The sequence below is a fragment of the Contarinia nasturtii genome, unplaced genomic scaffold (genome assembly GCF_009176525.2).
Source record: "Contarinia nasturtii isolate CC-2019 unplaced genomic scaffold, AAFC_CNas_1.1 Cnas_scaffold_493, whole genome shotgun sequence".
Taxonomy (NCBI): domain Eukaryota; kingdom Metazoa; phylum Arthropoda; class Insecta; order Diptera; family Cecidomyiidae; genus Contarinia; species Contarinia nasturtii.
Window position 1 is genome coordinate 4,314,844 of NW_022197846.1, and position 19,979 is coordinate 4,334,822.

The 19,979-nt window shown below is 33.4% G+C and overlaps 1 protein-coding gene across 3 annotated transcripts; it reads left to right on the plus strand.

Annotated features, from left to right (window-relative positions):
• Positions 1 to 874: 874 nt before the first annotated feature.
• LOC116339076 (monocarboxylate transporter 13-like) lies at positions 875 to 19,758 on the plus strand. Of its 3 annotated transcripts, none has more exons than XM_031764724.1 (8): positions 875 to 974; positions 3,363 to 3,444; positions 8,926 to 8,994; positions 15,677 to 15,736; positions 18,738 to 18,851; positions 18,929 to 19,055; positions 19,210 to 19,259; positions 19,551 to 19,758. In XM_031764724.1, exons 2-8 carry the CDS (start codon positions 3,384 to 3,386, stop codon positions 19,700 to 19,702), a joined length of 633 nt encoding a protein of 210 aa, XP_031620584.1. In that variant the 5' UTR covers positions 875 to 974; positions 3,363 to 3,383; the 3' UTR covers positions 19,703 to 19,758. The 3 variants fall into 3 exon arrangements, with proteins under 3 accessions (XP_031620584.1, XP_031620583.1, XP_031620585.1); XM_031764723.1 differs by having other exon boundaries at positions 958 to 1,072; positions 19,551 to 19,754; XM_031764725.1 differs by lacking the exon at positions 19,551 to 19,758 and having other exon boundaries at positions 958 to 1,072; positions 19,210 to 19,518.
• Positions 19,759 to 19,979: the final 221 nt, after the last annotated feature.

Below are 19,979 nucleotides of genomic sequence, written 5' to 3' on the forward strand. Positions count from 1 at the left end.
AGCATTCCAAACACATAAAATCGTTTTTGAAATGACAATAAAACCAATTGATCGCCCAAACCACGCTTCAAACACTCTCATATAATTCTCAAGAAATCCTGTTGAAAACAAAACAAAGTTTTATTGTAAACAAAATCGGTTGGTGCGATAGTTGTTTATACTAACTATTGTTAGTATAAGATGCGAGCACACTTTTAATACATATAAATGAATATCGTTGCATTTGGTTTGACATGTCAGAAAGATGTCAGCTGCATTTCGAAAATTCAAAATAATAATTCCACATATAAAGAAAATTAAATGCAATAAATGACGTATAAAAGAGTTCTTCTGCAGAGTTTTAAATTAAATTATGCAAATCCCTTTCCGAATAAATTGTTTATTTTTTTATTTGAGCGTAAGATTTAGATTTTCAATTTAAAACTTAATGTATTGGGTTGTGTTCACATTATGTTGTCAAATGAAATATTATTGGAAGTGAAAGAAACAAGTGGATCCATTCCATTGGAATTCGTGGAAACTATGCATATAATCTCCGTTCCATTTGACACGAAAATGACCACCAGAATGGGCCAAAACGTTTCATTTTTCAACGTTAGAATGTACTAAAAACATTACAAATTTGTTTGCTGCTATAGCTATATCATCTATATATGATTTTACTCAAACTTTGGTTGCCTGGCCTTTTTTTTCACTCACATTGAGCCATAAAGGTTTTGTTGTGTAACAGTCCTTTCAAATTTGGAAACCAAGTGAATTTCTTAAAATTGATGTCTTCATCTTTTTAAATTTTGTTTTCATATATTTCTTTCGAAAAGGCGAAAATGATGTTATTCAAAATACGTAACTTGTAAACATATAATCGCAATGTCATGAAACTTTGACAGTGACGTTTGTGGTTACTTGTCAAATAAACTATAAATATAAGTTGAAGATTAAATCAATCCTATATGTCTTGAAATTTAGTAAACAATGTAAGCTTGAAATCATATGTACTTATGGTAATATTTTTTATGGCATGTGTTACTGTAATAATATAAAGAGAAAATAACCTATATTCACTACATAATTGGTATGTTCTTTAAAAAATTAGAAAATAAGAACTTAGACGTATGTATTGAGAATTTTGACTAGCATAGAAGGTTGATATGTGATCTAGAACATGATATTCTTTGTGCATTCATTTTACGCGTCATCATCTTCATTATAATCATCACATTATTATGGTTTTGCAAAATTCCTGTTATTATTTGTATTCAATTGAACACTTCAAATTGTTGAAAAACGTTTTTTTTTTTTAAATGCATGTAAGATTTCTTTTATGTTGATCCGGTCCGTATTATTCGAGTCATTTTACTAAATGCAGGCAAAATTCAATTTTTTCAAACAAAAATAAAAACTTTGAAAACTTTGTTCACTTTCCAAAATGCAAGTATTTAATAAGTTGAAAATTATTGAAGTTATTCTTAAAAAATCGTGGAACATTGTAAAAAAATCTGGACAAAATCCGGTTTTTTTTGTAATGTCATTAATAAATCAATAAGTATACAAAAAATGTAACTTTTCTTCTGTTTCTCGGAGTTTTTCAAAGTTTATCCCTATGTTTCCACCTTTATCTATAGGACCTATGCCCATCGTCGGAAGCTCTTGAACAAATAATTCCAATATTAATAATAATAACTGCACCGAACAGCGTTCCTTCGCCTTGGTGGTTTATTAAAAATAATTTAAATAAATATGTACCATACAGTTTGTATATTTTCCATCAAGCAATTCTGAGAGCAATTTGTGTTTTAAAAAAAGCAAAAAATATACCAAACATCATCAATGTTTTGAAAATTTATTCCAGAATGTCAAAACATCAGCGAAGCAACAAAATTAATATTATATCTATTGAATATATCGAGAAGAGAGTATGTTATTTAGCGCTTATAGCTGAGTAATGTCTGAATAAAAACATACTCTCCTCTCAATATTTTCAATAGATATGTGTTTGATTATTTGAATTATCAAGAAAAAAATTATAGAACCATCAACTTCGAACGCATATTGAACAGACATATGTCGTGTACTTTGGAGTCTATTTAAAGCATAGGTTTTTGTTGTCGAACCTTCAAAATCATGCTTTGGCGGACCAATATGTCGATTTCTTTCAACTTTCTCTCGAACTTTCCCGCTAATTGTTACTTGTTTCAAGTATTTTGGACCTTCGCCTATAACTTACATCCAAAAACAGACGAGAAATAATTAATTTGGTGTCTTTTTGTGAAGTTAAACAGATGGTCCTTTTTTCACGGAAATGTCATATTTTAAGAAGTGAGCCATTATTGTGGTTTTTTCTGCTTACAAACCAAAATTTTGTGTTAAATCAGATAGTTCTCAATAAATTCCATCAATTTCAACAACAATTGGTTGATAATGGAGCATGTAATGGAGGTTTTACCTTACGTTTCAGCACCAAATTCTCGAATATTGGCTCTAAAACACCTTCCAAAGAAGATCCTACCATACAAACACGCCTTTATCAAAGTTCGGTTTGTCGACGTCTCTAGCCTTATATAGTAGTGCCCTAACATAATCAATGCAAAAGAAACCACTTGCACTTGATTCGTGGTTCGACATAGCGATGAATGTTTCATTGTCCAAAATGATGAATTTTTCAGTGCAAAATGCTATGAGGTGAAGTAAATACCCAATTTTTGACACCCCATTGAATTTTTTCATTACTTATTTTGCTGATTCCTAATGACCGGGTCTAAATCTATTGTTTTGGTTCAAATTTTGATGTGCTGTAACCATAAAAATCACCAAAAACGAATTTTTGCTTGACCAACCCGGTTTTCGGTACTTGATGACGATTTTGGAGGGTTCCCATATGAAACCTCAACGCTATGCGCGTCAAATCGACGTTATTCGACGCTATTCCATGTGTATATAGAATTGTACATTATGTTTTACAGTGCTGTGCAAGCATGCGGCCTTATACACAGTAACACACGAACTCCGTTTATGCGCGCGCGTTGCCTGTTATGTTTTGTATATTGAATTGCGACTCAATCACAGTAGACGGCGCAGGCACTGTAAAACATAATGTACAATTTGACATTCGAATTGAGTTTGATAGTAGTCCCGAGGTACTGATAAACGTGCCGTGTGCATTGGTTGATATTTTTGATTTTGTTTATGTGGCGCAATAAACGCCTGAATGTAAAACTGTCAAGACTTTATGGACATATGTTACGTGAAATACAATCTTAAAACATTTCAAATAATTCTGAATAAAATAAAATGTTGTAGATTTTCAAGTTTATTTATTTATTGTCGTTCATAACCATTTTATGAGTGATTATTTATTTTTATAGTGTGATCAATATCAAAGCATCATGGAACAACCTGAAGCAGAATATGCAGAAACTAGTTCGAAATTTGAAAATTCAAAATCAGGTGAGATTAGGATATAAAAATACTCAGATCTTGAAAAATATATGAAGGTAATTTCAAATTTTTAATAAAAATCTTGAGATATAGTACCATATATTTCAAATGTCAATGAATAATATTTGTTCAAAATCTTCATTCCCTATCCAGCCTGACATATTTTTGCGATTACCTTGTTACCTGCCTAGGGATTAAGTGAATAATATGTGACAATTTGTGACAACATTATTTATGCCCATGGAATAGACCTTCGGCCAGTTTTGGCCATTTTTCTATGAAGGCCTATTGGTCAAAAAGTCTCTTAGCGAAATTTTGAATGAAAGCAAAAAATAAAAATCTCATGATGTAGAATCTTAATGATTAAATTGTGACTCACAAATATGACTTTAGATTTTCGATAAGACATCTGGTGCACAAAAATGATTTTAATCGAAAATTTGAAAGGACTTTTCATAAAAATGGCCAAATTATAAAAATTCTTCGACATAATTTTAGTGACCAATTTGTGACTCTGAAAAATGTCAACATTTGAATTTGTGACACAACGTGTGTGACAGAAATCTAAATTTTTCGATTTTCTCACTAAAATTCGGAGTTGAATGATATTTTGCAAAGCGAATACGTAGATCCAAATAAATGGTGTCATCATGGTGACATTTTTGAGAGTTATAAATTTGTCACTAAAAGATGGCATCATTCATTTGAATCTACCTATTCGATTTGAAAAATTTCATTCAACTCCGAATTTAAGTGAAAAAATCGAAAAATTTAGATTTCTGCCACAAACGTTGTGTCACAAATTCAAATGTTGACATTTTTCAGAGTCACAAATTGGTCACTAAAATTATGTCGAAATTTTCTTATAATTTTGCCCATTTTTATGAAAAGCCTTTTTAAATTTTCGATTGAAATCATTTTTGTGTATTTTTCAATTTTTTGTTCATAATATGTCCACCAGATATCGTATCGAAAATCTAAAGTCACAAACAAATCAATAATAATAATAATAATAACTGCGCCGAACAGCGTTCCTTCGCCTTGGTGGTTTATTCAAAATAATTTAATTAGATACAATATGATTAAATTCTTGCATCAAGCAAAGAGATAAATAATTATTATTATAAAAAGATTTCATTTATATTTACAATTCATCTATTTTCTTTCAAATATTTCTCAATTCTCAGCTTTACCGTCGATAAATTTCCTTCTAAATCAATCAAATTAGAATCACAATTTGGCATTTTCTTTGTATAATAATCATTGAATGTTATAAGCATATAATTAATTGGTTCATATTTTGTGTAATCGCTTCTTCTAATCGGTATATCAAAAAGCGGCATTGCACGGGTATTATGCGTTGAATCATAATAATTTAAACTGTTTGATATATGACTCGACTTCATATCTCCATTAATAATTTTGAAGATGGAAGACACTTGCGCCACCTTGCGTCTCTCCTCAAGCGTAATAATTTGAAAAAAAAAACAGCAGTCTATGTTCATATTTCGGAAGCTTGTAACTGTCCCAGTTCATTCTACTTAGCGCATAAAGTAAAAATTGTTTTTGTATTGACTCTATACTTTTGCACATATTGTCGTAGTGTGGATTCCATATTTCCGATCCATATTCTATAATTGGTAATACAAATGTATAATAAAGGCGTTTAATTGTCCATCGGTCAATAAAATCCTTGCTGTAGAACTTTAGTCAAGCCAATCTTGATTTTGCTTTAGCCGTGACATGCTCAATGTGTAATTTGAAATTCATTTGCACATCAAGCAACACTCCCAAGTCCCTTATTATAAAGACTCTTTCAATTTGAACGCCGCCTATGTTGTATTTGTATTCATATTGCAGTGATCCCCGATGATATGATATGATCTTTGATTTGTTTACATTTAATTTTAATAAATTGCGTCTATAATAATCCGCTACACGATCCAAGTCATTTTGAAGATTAATGCAGTCACCTGTTGTTGTAGATCAATTACAAACATGATGAACAAAGTAGCGCCAATGGGATATCCTTGACCCGTCCCAGAAGTAACTTCGATTGGGTTGGATTTAATATCTGCAATCTTTACAATTTGTCTGCGACCAGACAAGTAAGATTTGATCCATTTTAACAGCTGCTCATTCAATCCCATGATTTCAAGTTTTTGAATAAGTAAATTTAAGTTAACCGAGTCAAAGGCCTTGGCTATGTCTAAATAGATGGCGTCTGTTTGATGTCTTCTTCCCATGTTAATAATCGTATTTGAAGTAAATTCTACTAAATTTGTTATCGTTGAAGAATGACATTAATTTAAAGCAAAACAGATAAATACAAAATGTTTTTAATGGATTTTAGAGATTATGAGCAGTTAGAAAATTAATTAGTGAAATTTATATTATTTACATAAAAGGAGAGAAGCAATAATTTTTCATTAACACTCTCAAAAATGCTTGATAAAAATCGAATTGCATTATATTATATTTATTTAACTAAAATATTTTCAATAAACCACCAAGGTGAAGGAACGCTGTTCGGTGCAAGTATTATTATTATTATTGATGAATCCATGCTGACTTTCGTGTACTATGTTCTTCAAATATAGGTTGAGATGGTCTGTGACGTAATGCACTGTAAAGCAACACCGCGATAATTGTGAACGTTGTTTCTACGAGGGTTGCTCCATAATTTTTTTTAAAAACATATATAACACAGTTGTTTTTTGTCGAAAATGGTTTTATTGTTTTTCAAAATATTCCCCGAGATGATCGATACACTTTTGCATTCGATGAAACCATTTGTCATAGCATTCGTGCCACTCCGAAACTGATATCTCCAAAACGTGTGTTTTGAACGCTTCAACTGCTTCTTCTGGTGTCGAAAATCGTTGACCACGTAGTTTTTTCTTCACGCTTGGGAACAAAAAAAAGTCATTGGGTGCCAGGTCAGGACTGTACGGTGGATGACCCATCAGTTCGATGTTTTGACCGGTCAAAAATCGAGTAGTTTGAAAAGATGTGTGAGAGCTCGCATTATCGTGATGAAGAATTATTTTGCGACGGTGGTTGTTTTTTCTTATTTCACCAAACACTTCGGGCAAACAAATGGTGGTATACCAATCAGAATTGACGGTCTTACGATCCTCTAGTGGAACGGTTGCCACATGACCACTTCTCCCGAAAAAACAGGCGACCATTCGCTTCGAAGTGCTTCTTGCTCGAACAACTTTCGTTGGGTTATCTTCATTTTGGAAGACCCATACAGTCGACTGCTGTTTCGTTTCGGGCTCATAGGCATATATCCACGATTCGTCACCAGTGACGATTTTATTAACGTCTTTTGAAGCACCACGATTGAATTTCTTGAGCATTTCTTTACACCAACTCACACGAGCCATTTTTTGTTCATCGGTCAATTTATGTGGGATCCAACGAGAGCAAATCTTTTTTACGGCTAAATGTTCATGCAAAATTGTATGTATGCTGTGGGATGAAATGCCCAAAGATGCCTCAATCTCACGGTAGGTCACATGACGATCTTCCATAATCAGTTTTCTGACAGCATCGATGTTTTGTGGCACAACAGCCGATTTTGGACGACCTGTATGAAACTCGTCTTTGAGCGAACTACGACCGCAACGGAATTCTCGGTACCAGTTATAAATTGTCTGAAGGGTTGGTGCTTCATTGCCAAAGGCCAAATGAAGTCGATCGAAACACTGTTGTTGAGATAATTTACTTCGAAAATCGTAGTAAATCATTTTACGAAAATCTTCACGTGTAAAATTCATTTTTTTGTTGAGTCGCAGTTTACCAGTCACTGTAAACAATACAAATAGCGTTCGTACGACAAAAGGTTCAGGGCACGAATACATACCAAAACATCAAACTTTACGAATATGACAATAGTTTACATCGGGCAACACTATAAGTACCATTTTAAAAAAAATTATGGAGCAACCTACGTATAGCCGTTTTTGTAAACTGATCTGACAAAGGGCGTTCTCCATATCTGCGGTACAGTGGCAGTTTCAAGTGATTCCTTTAACAGTGTTGATATTGGCTCCTGTAATGAAATCAAACAATACTTGATGAATTTGTTTGGAATTTCATCAGGACCACAGACAAGATCATCTGGCAGCATGCTTATATGTTGACCTACAAGCTCCTCGGTTATTTCAGTAATTAATCATTATTTATAAAATCGGTTATTTATAACCTCGTTTATTTCGATCATTGATATTTCAGCACATATATTACTATTTTTTCTATTTCCGAGCTTCTAAAGAGCTATAAGCGGTGCCAAAGTGTTATGCAAAAAAACTAGCAATTGTTAATTGATTGCTTGCTTTTTCATTCAAATAAGTCATCTCATGTGGTAGATCTTCACTTTTCCCTTTTTTGAAATTCACGTGCTTGAAAAATGTCTTTGGATCATCATCTATCTGTTTCTTCATCTCTATTCTGTCATCTCTGAGTGCTGAGCGTGCCCATCTTCTATATTCCCTTCTAATTTATTTGTAATGTTCAATTGATTCAAGTGTGTTGAGCCTTTTTTTTTGATGTGCTTTGCTGACTTTGTTCTTCAACTCAACCAAGGATTTGTTAAACCACATCGGTTGTTTTCTGATGATTTTTGTCTTCAACTGGACATGAGTTTCTATTGTTGACCTAATAATTGCATAAAAATTATCCAATCTTAACTCTTATGAATTTGTATCAAAAACATTATCCCAATCTACATCAAGAAGTGACTCATTTATTCGTTTATAGTCAGCGTTGTTGAAATCTCGATATGTATGTATTGTTTCAGTTGTCTTTATGATTGGCTCTTTATATCGTATACTAATAGCATTATGATGCTTTTCAAAATTCAACAAATGAAAGTCACCTATGAAGCTTTGAAGCAACATCATTTGTCCAGATTAAATCAAGCATACGACCATTTTGGTTGTAGTTCTTGTTAATCTGGTGAAGTCCCAGTTCATAGCAAGTATCCAGCACTATCTTCTCTTTTTCACTGGCTGCATTGATAGCAATTGCAATGTCGGGGTCCTCATTTTCATCAACAAACCAAATCAATTTCGGCAGATTAAAGTCTCCGGACATATTCAAAACATCATTTGTATTCAATTTCGATGCGACTTCTTTCAAGGCATACATGTTGTTTTCATACACCTTGAGTGTTGAATCAGGTCGAATATATAATTCAACCAAAAAGATGTTCCTGTAGTAGATTTGTAGATTTGTAGTTTTTGCTTTCATTCAAAATTTCGCTAAGAAACTTTTTGGCCAACTGGCCTAAATGGAAAAATGGCCAAAACTGGCCGAAGGTCCATATTTCATGGGCCGAAATAATGGTGTCACAAATTCTCACAAATTAGTCACTAAATCCCTAGGCAGGTTACAAGGCAATCACAAAAATGTGTCAGGCTGGGGGCCCATTAAAGGAATGGTAAAGAAAATGCAAATTAATATTCTTCTATGTATTTTAAGTGAAAATATTACCCAAAGATGAGGGAACAAAAAAAACGTTATCGAGGAATGAGGAACTAATACCGCCAGGTTTGATAATATTATTTTAAATCGATTTTTCCCGCTTTTCGGGTGGGAAATCGTGAAAAATAACCAAAATGTTGACTCCCGTAGAGAGCCACAACACCCGAGCACACCTGATGGCCTAAAGTCCAAATCTGGTGGAATTCGGATGATCCATTACAATTAAAAATACATTACACGAAGAATGGATTTTTTTTATAGAATCTCATTATGGAAGTTCTGGAATCTAGGTCAAATCCTGATAATCCATGGATCATCCGAATTCCACCGGATCTAGACAATCGAACCGCTTGGGTATTGTAGCTCCCTACGATTTACCATTTTTATTTTTTTTCCTGAATTTGACAGCTGACTTTGACACATTGTTTTTTTCATTGCTCGCGAATTATTTTGAATATTTTCGTAAATTAAAATGGAAATAAGCCATATTAAAAAATAAAAATCAATGCAATAGTTAATAAAAATAATTGGCTATCGTAGATGATTGAAGTTTAGTTTGGTTGAAATCCATTAGAAAAGAAATAAGAAAAATAAACAAAGCGTAAAATTGAATGCTTGATCGAGAGAAATAAACATATGGAGAAGTTACACATGAGAATGGGATTGTTGAGGCGAGAGATGATTGTTGAGAGCAAAAAACTTGTATATTCGAATGATGATTTCAAAGAGGATGAATTTAATGCAATTTTCAACGGTAAAAAACCAATGCCAATAACGTGCGCGAATTGTTTGCATAAAATAAAATCGAACAGTGAAGGTGGACATTTAAGTGATGCCCATGATGAGCAATCATTCACAAAAAATGACAAGATGATGAAAAATGTAGGAGACAAACTTATTCAATCAATTCAAAGCACATTCAAAGAGGAGATTGAAAAGTCTCTTTTTGAAAAAGAGAAAAATGAAGTGATTATAATAAATTCAACTTTATTTGGTGATTCGAATGACGCTGATGCTGATGAAAAATTGAAAGAAAAAGTGGAACGAAAGAGACAAAAGAAGATAGAAAAGAGGAAAAAAGCGCGGCAAAATAAGAAGAAGAAAAAGGAAACGAACAAAACGGAAAGGGAAGCCAAAAATGATAAGCAACCAAATAATTTCAAAGGATCACAACAGCCGGAAACAAACTCAAAAGAAAAGATTGATGAACAACCAGCACCTACTACATCAAAAGAGCCACAAAAAAACAAACATCACAAATAAATAAGACAGAAAACAAAGCAAAGCAGCAAAAACAAACGTCAAAACAGTCACAATCACAATCACGCGTACACGGTAACCAGACACACACACAAAACTCAAGACATGAACCACAACCAAATGTTAATTATTGGCAAAATAATTGGCAAGGACATTTACAACGTAATGACCAGCGATTTCATACCGATAAAACATTTGTCATCAAAAGGCAATATGATAATCGTGGTGAGTATTTGAGTTTTAGACAAGGGCAGTCGTCGCATACGGAAAGTTGTGTTTGCCGGAAATGCTTCGAGGACCATGAGCGAAGATATGAAAATTTTCGTCGTTTTCGGACAGGACTTCGGCCACCGGGCCAGAGATGGCAGCACCAGCGCCATTAATGGAACACAATAACAAAGTATCTGCTGATTTTTCTTCAAGGGGTTTGAGGTGTAGTCACTCAGGTAATTTGAATAATTACAGTATATGTTCTCCACAAGGGGATACGAGTACTACACACAAATTTAATGAAGAAAAATTTAAAATGCAGATGACAATCCATTCACAAAATGTAAATGGATTGAGGACAAAGATGCCAGAGTTTGCTGCCGAGATTCTTATTAGCCAGTCTCCAATTTACATGCTTCGTGAAACTCATTTGAATGAGATAATCAATTCGGCCGACGTTTTTCCACCAATGTACGAGGTCTATCGATGTGATCGTTCAGCAGCCACATAAAAGGATCAAGTACATCAAAAAGTGAACGGAGGTGGAGTTTTGATCGCAATAAACAACAAACTGAAATCAGTTTGCATCGGAACGGGAGACCATTTCGGAGCGGAACAAATTTGGGTGAAGGTGTCCGGTTCAAAAACATCTTTTTGGTAGAATTGTATATCAGACCAGACTCAACTCTAAAGGTGTATGAAAACAACCTGCACGCATTGAAAGAAATCGCATCGAAGTTGAATATAAATGATGTTTTGGTAGTCTCCGGGGACTTCAATCTGCCCAAATTGATTTTGTTTGTTGACGAAGTTTAGGACCCAGACATAGCAATTGCTATCAATACAGCCAGTGAAAAACAGAAAATAGTGCTGGATACTTGCTATGAACTGGGACTTCACCAGATTAACAAGAGCTGCAACGAAAATGGTCCGTTGCTTGATTTGATCTGGACGAATGATGTTGAGCTGTTTCAGTGTAACTTGAGTGACTATCATTTGTTGAATTTTGAGAAGCACCACAAAGCTATCAAAATCAAACATAATGAGCCTGTCATCAAAACTATAGACACTAAGCAAACGTATCGTGACTTCATCAACGCTGACTATGAACAAATAAATGAGTCACTTCTTAACGTCGACTGGCAGAGCATTTTCGAAACAAATTCATTAGAATTGAGACTAAACAACTTCTATGCAATTGTTAAGTCAACAATCGAAACTCATGTGCAGTTGAAAACAAAGGTCAAGAGAATGCATCCAGGGTGGTTCAACAAGCCATTAATCGATATGAAAAACAAAGTCAGGAAGGCACATCGAAATAAAAATAAACACAGCTCATTTGAATCAATAGAACATTTCAAAAAAATGAGGAGAGTATATAAACATTGCGCTCGCTCAGCTCTCAAAGATTATCGAATTGAAATGGAGAATTTGATAGATGAAGATCCAAAGAAATTTTTTAAACATGTGAATTTCGAAAATGGTAAAAGCGTAGCGGTGCAGTGGAGGGCGCGTAATGGAACTACGTGGCCATCACATTTACAGTACTTTTGGCAACACTGTTCGTAGTGTTCTGACATTTCATGAAATGTGACATTAATGTTCGTTCATTTGAACCGTGTTTGAGTTTTTGAAATAAAGTGATGAAATTATAATTTATTATTGTGAGTTTGATATATATTTTATTATTATGATAAAATAACAGTGAAAAAAATGTGTGAAAACATATGTAAGTATTGAACATTTCAAAAAATTAGTTTAAATTTCTTGAATTGAATTGGTAAAACTTCTTATTATTCACAAGGTGCGTTGTTCTTTAAGGAGTCAGTCAAAAATATATTTCTTTTTACTACATGTGTTTGTTATGAGTATCTCTGAGCGGTGCAATGTGAGTGTGTAAATGTGTTACGGCTGGAACAAAAATGTGCTAGCGGTGGCACAAGTGTATTTACTCGACCGTAATCGACAGAACGGATAACTAACTTTCAATAATTCTGAGGAAAACTCAATAATATATTTTAAAAATATTGAACTTAGTGACGCTTAATGAAATAATAAAAAAGAAATATATTTTTGACTGACTCCTTAAAGAACAACGCACCTTGTGAATAATAAGAAGTTTTACCAATTCAATTCAAGAAATTTACACTGGTTTTTTTGAAATTTTCAATACTTACATATGTTTTCACACATTTTTTTCACTGTTATTTTATCATAATAATAAAATACATATAAAAACTCACAATAATAAATCAGAATTTCAAAAACTCAAACACGGTTCATATCAACAAACATTAATGTCACATTTCATGAAATGTCAAAACACTAATAACAGTGTTGCCAAAAGTAATGTAAATGTGATGGCGCCACCAGTACTAAAATACTACACTGCGCTAGGACGGGTAAAAGTGATGATCTGCCGCATGAGATGACTTATTTGGGAGTTAAGGCGAATGAATAAAATAATATATTTGAATTCATTTTCTTAGTTGTCATCGATTTCACGGACATAACATGTACACAAGTACAGTGCAAAAGATAACTGTCAGTTGTAGCTGAAACAATACATATACACCAAATAGTGAAAACCCCAATACATGCGCGCACTCAGCCGCTTCGTCGCTGTGATGTACACCTTAAGCGTGCATGTGATGATTGAGCATGTATTGTTTCTTTCACGCAACCGCTTCTCTGCTTTGAACCGTTTGTTTAGCGCCGTGAAATCGATGATAACCAATGAATCGATTTCAAACAAATTATTTTAAGTATTGTTTTAATATTCTAATTGGGGATTTTTTCCATATATTCGGGATTAAAATCCAAAAAGATTAATTCTTAATCCCTTCAGCTTTACATTGTTGGTTCCATTGCAGGGGCCAATCACAACATTGTTAAGAGAATCTCTTGAAACATGCACTGTACCACAGATTTGGAGAACGTCTTTTGTGAGACCGGTTTACAAGAACGGTGACAGAAACAACGTTCAAAATTACCGTGGTGTCGCTTTTCAGTGTATAGTGTCAAAAATTCTTGAATCAATCGTCACGAACCATCTTAATCAATATCTAAAAAATGTAGTACACAAAAGTCAACATGGGTTCATCAAAAATAGGCCAACGATAACGAACTTGGCAGAATTTACATCGAATACGATAATCAACATGAGAAAGGGACATCAAACAGACACCATATACTTGGACATCGCAAAGGCTTTTTCTTCTGTGAATATAAAATTACTAATTCAAAAGCTAAACATCATGGGATTGAATACACAGCTGTTAAAATGGATCGAATCGTATTTGTCTGGTCACAGACATATAGTCATGATGTCAGATACCAAATCAGACCCAATAGAAGTAACTTCTGGTACTGGTCAAGATACCATTGGCGCAACTTTGTTCATCATGTTTGTGATTGATCTACCATTCGTCGTGACCAAATCATGCATCCTTTCATTCGCTGATGATACCAAGATTTCAAAATGTATAAAATCATTCATCTTCAAAAGGATTTGGATTGTGTTGCAAATTACTATGAACGCAATTTATTAAAACTAAACGTTAACAAAACAAAGCTTATATCATATCATCGTGGATCACTGAAATATGAATATAATTACAACGTAGAAGGCGTGCAAATTGAAAGAGTTGAAATAATGAAGGACTTGGGAGTATTGCTTGATGTGAAGATGAATTTCAAATCACACATCGAGCATGTTGTTGCTAAGGCAAAATCAAGATTGGCTTGGTTAAAATTCTACAGCAGGGATTTTGTCGACCCTTGGACTATTAAGCGACTCTACTCCACGTGTGTATTACCAATCATAGAATATGGATCAGAAGCATGGAATCCACACTATAAGAATATGTGCAAGAGAATAGAGTCAATTCAAAAACAATTTTTGCTTTTTGCATTGAGAAGAATGTCCTGGAACAGTTATAGACTGCCGAAATATGAACATAGGCTGCTGTTTCTACGAATGATTACTCTTGAGGAAAGACGCAAGATGGCGCAGGCTAGGGGGTAGACACAATAGAGAATGAATGAATACCAATGAATTGTCATAATACCTATCTATTTTCAAATACTACAATTACTTACTTATTTAAAGATTACTTGTACTAAAAATGTGAATACCGTGATTACCAAATGTCAAATTGATATCGGTAATAAAGATTTCAAGTTTTTTCCATTTCGTTTTAACATTCACCATTTCGTAATTTATTTTAATTTTTTCTGTTTTCTTTCTGTTATTTTGATCAAAATTGTTTTTGCATTTATTAAACCAATTGAAATACTACAATTAATAGCGTTGAAAAAGTTTTTTTAATATTTGGAAGATAATATTCATATATGCACATTGTGAGACGTTGCTGAATGCATTGACATTTCGTCTAAAACTGAGAATACCAAGAATACCAAGAATACCTTCAATTTCGGTGAATATCTCAAGTAATATTCCATGTGTCTACCCCCTAGGGCGCAGGTGTCTTTCATCTTCAAAATTATCCACGGAGATTTGAAGTCAACTTATATTTCGGACAACTTGAAATATAATAATTCAGCGCATAATACACGTGCAACACCGTTATTTATTTCACCAAATAGAAGGACTGATTACACAAAATATGACTCAATAAATTATATGCTTGCTTCATTCAACGATTTCCATACCCATTTTTCTACAGTAAAACTGAGAATAGAAAATTATTAAAAGCAAAATAGATTATTTCAAAAATATTTATACATTAGAGATAAAATTATATAAATTATTTCATATTTATATTACTTTGAATAAACCACCAAGGCGAAGGAACGCTGTTCGGTGCAGTTATTATTATTATTATTATTACCATCGGAAGAGCGTATGATATAGTAGGGGACGACGCAAAACGCCACACTTTTTTGGGAGTCAAATATCTCACCAATAAAGGTTTCAAAGTGTGAATGAAAGATTTTGATGTCACCTATGTTGTCACCTATGCCAAAAAAAACCCCAATACATATTTTTGGGTGTTTAAGTATACATGAAGTATGACTTTTGTAAGAAAAATGGAATTTTTCTCTTCAGGCATGACACTTCCTCTATCAACCAAAGTTGTCCTCTATCAACCAAAGTATTTTCAATAAACCACCAAGGCGAAGGAACGCTGTTCGGTGCAGTTATTATTATTAAAAAAGATGTTTGCACAAATACAACGAATAACAAAAGACAGCACCCGATGTTTGTATCTGAATGAATTGCTAATATTTTCTGTATTTTTATTTATGTTGATAGATGGTGGATATGGCTGGTTAGTTCTAGCGGGGTCAATGCTCGTGAATCTTCTTGTTCCAGGTATGTGTTAAGCAAGGTGGATGACTTTTTCGAAAAAATATGAGTATTCAAAGCATACATGCTAGAGTAGTTGTATAAGCATGAGCTGATTCCAAAACAGAAATTTTAGATGGGCTAATGAGCCATATAGGGTGGACTACAACAGCTGTAGACAATATAAAAAAGAAAAAAACTCGAAAAAATAGTGATTTATATTAATAACATAATCGGTTCATTTTTCACATTTATATACTGGAATTGGAATTTATCATATAAGACCATATTTAGTCTTTATAAACCTTCAAATGACCAAAATATACAGATTTATTAAAGCATGTTAAATCTTTTGAAATCCTTAAAAACCAGCAAAAAAAAATCACTAGTCAACAAATGTGAATTTTTAGAAACGACTATATATTATGCCCAGCAGTCTGAATATTTTTAAATACCGGTTACATTTTTTTAAATGTTGATCAAAGACAGTATAACATAAATAAATACCCAGACCAAATTACGCATTACACCGTACGACAAAAAAAAAATGATCTTCTGTGACATGAACTTCGTGAATAGGGCGTTGTAGTAGATGGAAAAACTAGCAAAATTGCATCTTTGGTTTGTTCCATATACGTCTGTTTAAAAAAGTTATTCAATTTGGTAAATCTTCAGTACAAATATGAAAAGGGCGACTTTTAAACTGTATACTTCTTTCATTCTAAATTGGTGAACATGTGTATTTGGGGGTTTTTTGGTACGAACAATCCATTTTTGACATTATTTTGCGATATAATAACGTTTTGATACAATTTTCATACAAAAACGGGCAAAAATGATCGTTTACTTCATTTTTTTCCAATTTTTTTTTGTTGATGTCGATTTTATCATCGGATCGAAAAATTATGTTCTACAAAGTTGTTTAGAATGATGAGAGAAACTTTTTGGGTCAGCTGCCCTCCAACTTCCCCCACCCCCTAGAGAGTTCAGGGGAAATAACCCCTTTACCCCTGATTTTTTTGACCTGAAACCCAAAAATTCGGCTTCAGCATGCCAAAAAACCTTTAGAAAGTGTTTTTTTCCAGATGCCCTCCGAGACAATTATCAAATAAATAAAGAGTCATACAGGAGTAATAAAATGTCTTACATCCGTAAGATGAACTTTTCCGCACTGTGATCCATAACATGCATTTATTACGTATCTTTTACCGTCAATATGAATTCATGAGAAAACTAAATCTGATACAAATAATTTTTGAACGACTTTTCAATGCCTGTATGATATCGTAATCATGTGAAAATTTGCAGATGTTATTTTTCAGGCAGTTCGAACGAGTGACGGAACCACTTTGTGTGTTGAAAAGTCGACTCCAGACAGGCCAAACCGTGGCCGAGATGTCAAATCACAAATGACATTAGTTGTCCCTATCGAAATTTGCTGTCAAGCAAGTTATATATTAATTATTGTATTACATTTTGTTGGAGACTTATTTATTTAGAAATATATAAAAAGAATGTGAATGTGAACAAAAAAGATAAAAAAAATTAATATCGTGACGAATTATGTAATAAAATAAATATTATAATTCAATTACTCAGCGGCTAGTGTGATTTCATACGTCTATACCGCTGCAAAGCGGTACCAATATATACAAACACACAAAGGTCGACTCACTTTGGATAACATTTCTATTTTTTACACCTAATGACGGCTCATCATTTTTGTTTTTATTTTATTGGGGACCAAATATGAATCGTTGTGACGAAACAGTAGCTCTTATTTTTCTCCAAATAATACTGCAACATATCGATCGATTTTGACGGTAAGGGGGTGTTTGGAAAGGTATTGAGCTCTAGAAAATATTGATGTTTCAGGGGTCAATGTCCCCATTTAGTGCCATCCATGGCCGTAGAACTGAATTTTGACCCTTTTCTTGAAAGGATCATATTTTGAAGACAGGTGGATCGGATTCCAAACTTTGACATTTTTTCTTGATCCATGGCCCAAGGCCTTTCCAACCATACATCAATTGGGCCAAAGGCCTTCTGCGTATGGATTTCGTATATTTCGTGTATATATAGCGAGTTCGACTTTTCAACACACTAATGTGGTTTAGTCACTCGCGCGAACTTTGATTAAATATTTGAGTATTCAAATGTGAAAAATAAACCGCAATTCCTATTATCAAAAATCTCAATTTTTTCTATTTTATCAAAAAGTTGTCTTAACTCTCGTGAAGTCACCAACCTATATTAACCATTACAACATCCAACAAAGTGGCTGTTTGGAATCAGCCCATGCTTTTTCAACTACTCTGGCTTGTAGAGCGAAATAATAAAGACGTCTCTAATGACATATGACATTTCGATATTTTGGGAGTCATTCTCAATATAATACGATTGTGGAGGTTCAGCCCGTCCTTCCTATTAGGCATGTCAGTTTTTTTTATGGCGATCTAGTCCAAAATAGTGTGACGATTTTTCACTAAATCTTAACGAAATCCTGGTTTTATCCATCATATCCATTCTGGGTGATTTTTCATCCCGGTTTTGCCTCAAAAATCCATGAGATCTTACATTATTTCAATTTTTTTCCATTTTTAATATCGATTCATTAAATAATAAATGGAAAAACGTTATTAATATAGAGATTTCAGAAAGCGATCAGATATTCTTTTAGTCGACAGCGCCGCAAATATTCCCGAAAATTCTGTAGAACCCTTCTTCGGAGATCTTCGTTTGGAAAGTAATTCAAAATAGACTCGAGTGAATTATTGTTAACACAAAAATGAAGGAAGTATCTATCAGGACTTACCCATCGTATTCTGGTAGGCGACAATGCGTATGTAAAGGGGCCGGAGTCAATCTTGAATTGTTTTCCAAGTGAAGGTTTCGTTACGCTATCTACATCATTTTCGGGAATATTTGTGGAGCTTTCGATTATCTGATTTATCAGCTTACTTGAAATGTTGTTCTGTTATTAATAAATCGATATTGAAAAAAAAAAACATTTGAATAACGCATACAGGTACTGTAAAAAGTTTTGGAGTTCTTTTCATGGAGTTTCTGGAAGCCTTCGAAGCTTCACCATCATCCGCATTGTGGATTCCAGCGCTCTGCTACTTCTTGTATAGTTCACTAGGTTAGTCTAAATTTTGTCACTGTATAATTTTTTGTTTTTCTAAAAATTCTTTTAATGTTTTTTTTTCATGAGTGAAGGTCCATTATCAAGCATACTATCAGTCAAATACAGCTATCGTACAGTTACATTAATTGGTGGTACATTTGCGGCATTAGGAATGATTATATCGTGTTTTGCATCTTCAGTAGGATATTTGTACATAAGGTACGGTATGTTATTAATATGTTGTAATACAACAAATAAACTATGCATAAAAAACTTTATGTTGTAGTATTATTTGGAGAAAAATAAGAGCTACTTTTTCTCCGCAACGATTCATATGTACAAGAGTAAAAATTATTTATTGAATTTATTTTAGTTATGGTTTCCTTGTTGGCACTGGTGCAGGATTATCGTTTCCTCCCACAGGTAATCGGTTAGATAATACGGAAGTCCACGCTAAATGTAGCCAGACTTCATGATAAGAACTATTAACATTGTTCCTTAAATTAAACTAAATTAATTGATTGCTATAGAATAAAAACAGCGTATGAAAAGGTTGCATTTCAAAGCGAAACACCGTCATACAAAATACAGCAAAAAATGTATGTAAAAACAACCTATGGTGTGCGACCGTATCATACGCTGTATTTATTCTAGAGAATTCAATTTTTCATTTATTTGTTTGATTGATTATTTATTTTAATGAGCGATGTGCAGTGTGTGAACGATGCTATTCTCAGTTTTATATTATTCTTCATCGTCGCTACCGCTATTACTACTGCTATCATTACTATCATCACTTTTGTCAGTCAATTCACTTTTTACGCTTATTTTCATCAAATTGTTTGAAGCGTCGCTCTGCATGCTGATCTTGTGTCTTGGCATCGCCTGTGAATGCATCTGGAAATTTATGATAACCGTGTCAAAAAAAAAAAAATAAATTTATGACAACAGTTCTTGATAACCTTAATGTATGATGAAAATTGGATATTGAATTTAATGTTATTCAAATAAAGAGTCTTACGGGAGTAAGACGAACTTTTCCGCACGATGGTAGTTTCGTATTTTATTAAGAAAGTTCAAAATAATATTTTTTCGTTTTTTCAAGCGGCGTAAAGTTTGAGGCCAAAAAATATGTTTCAACTT

Coding starts and splice junctions, on each gene's coding strand:
- LOC116339076 (XM_031764724.1), top strand. CDS start 3,384: ATGGAACAACCTGAAGCAGAATATGCAGAAACTAGTTCGAAATTTGAA. Junction 3,445..8,925: donor ATTTGAAAATTCAAAATCAG/GTGAGATTAGGA, acceptor ATGTATTTTAAG/TGAAAATATTACCCAAAGAT. Junction 15,737..18,737: donor CGTGAATCTTCTTGTTCCAG/GTATGTGTTAAG, acceptor TAACGCATACAG/GTACTGTAAAAAGTTTTGGA.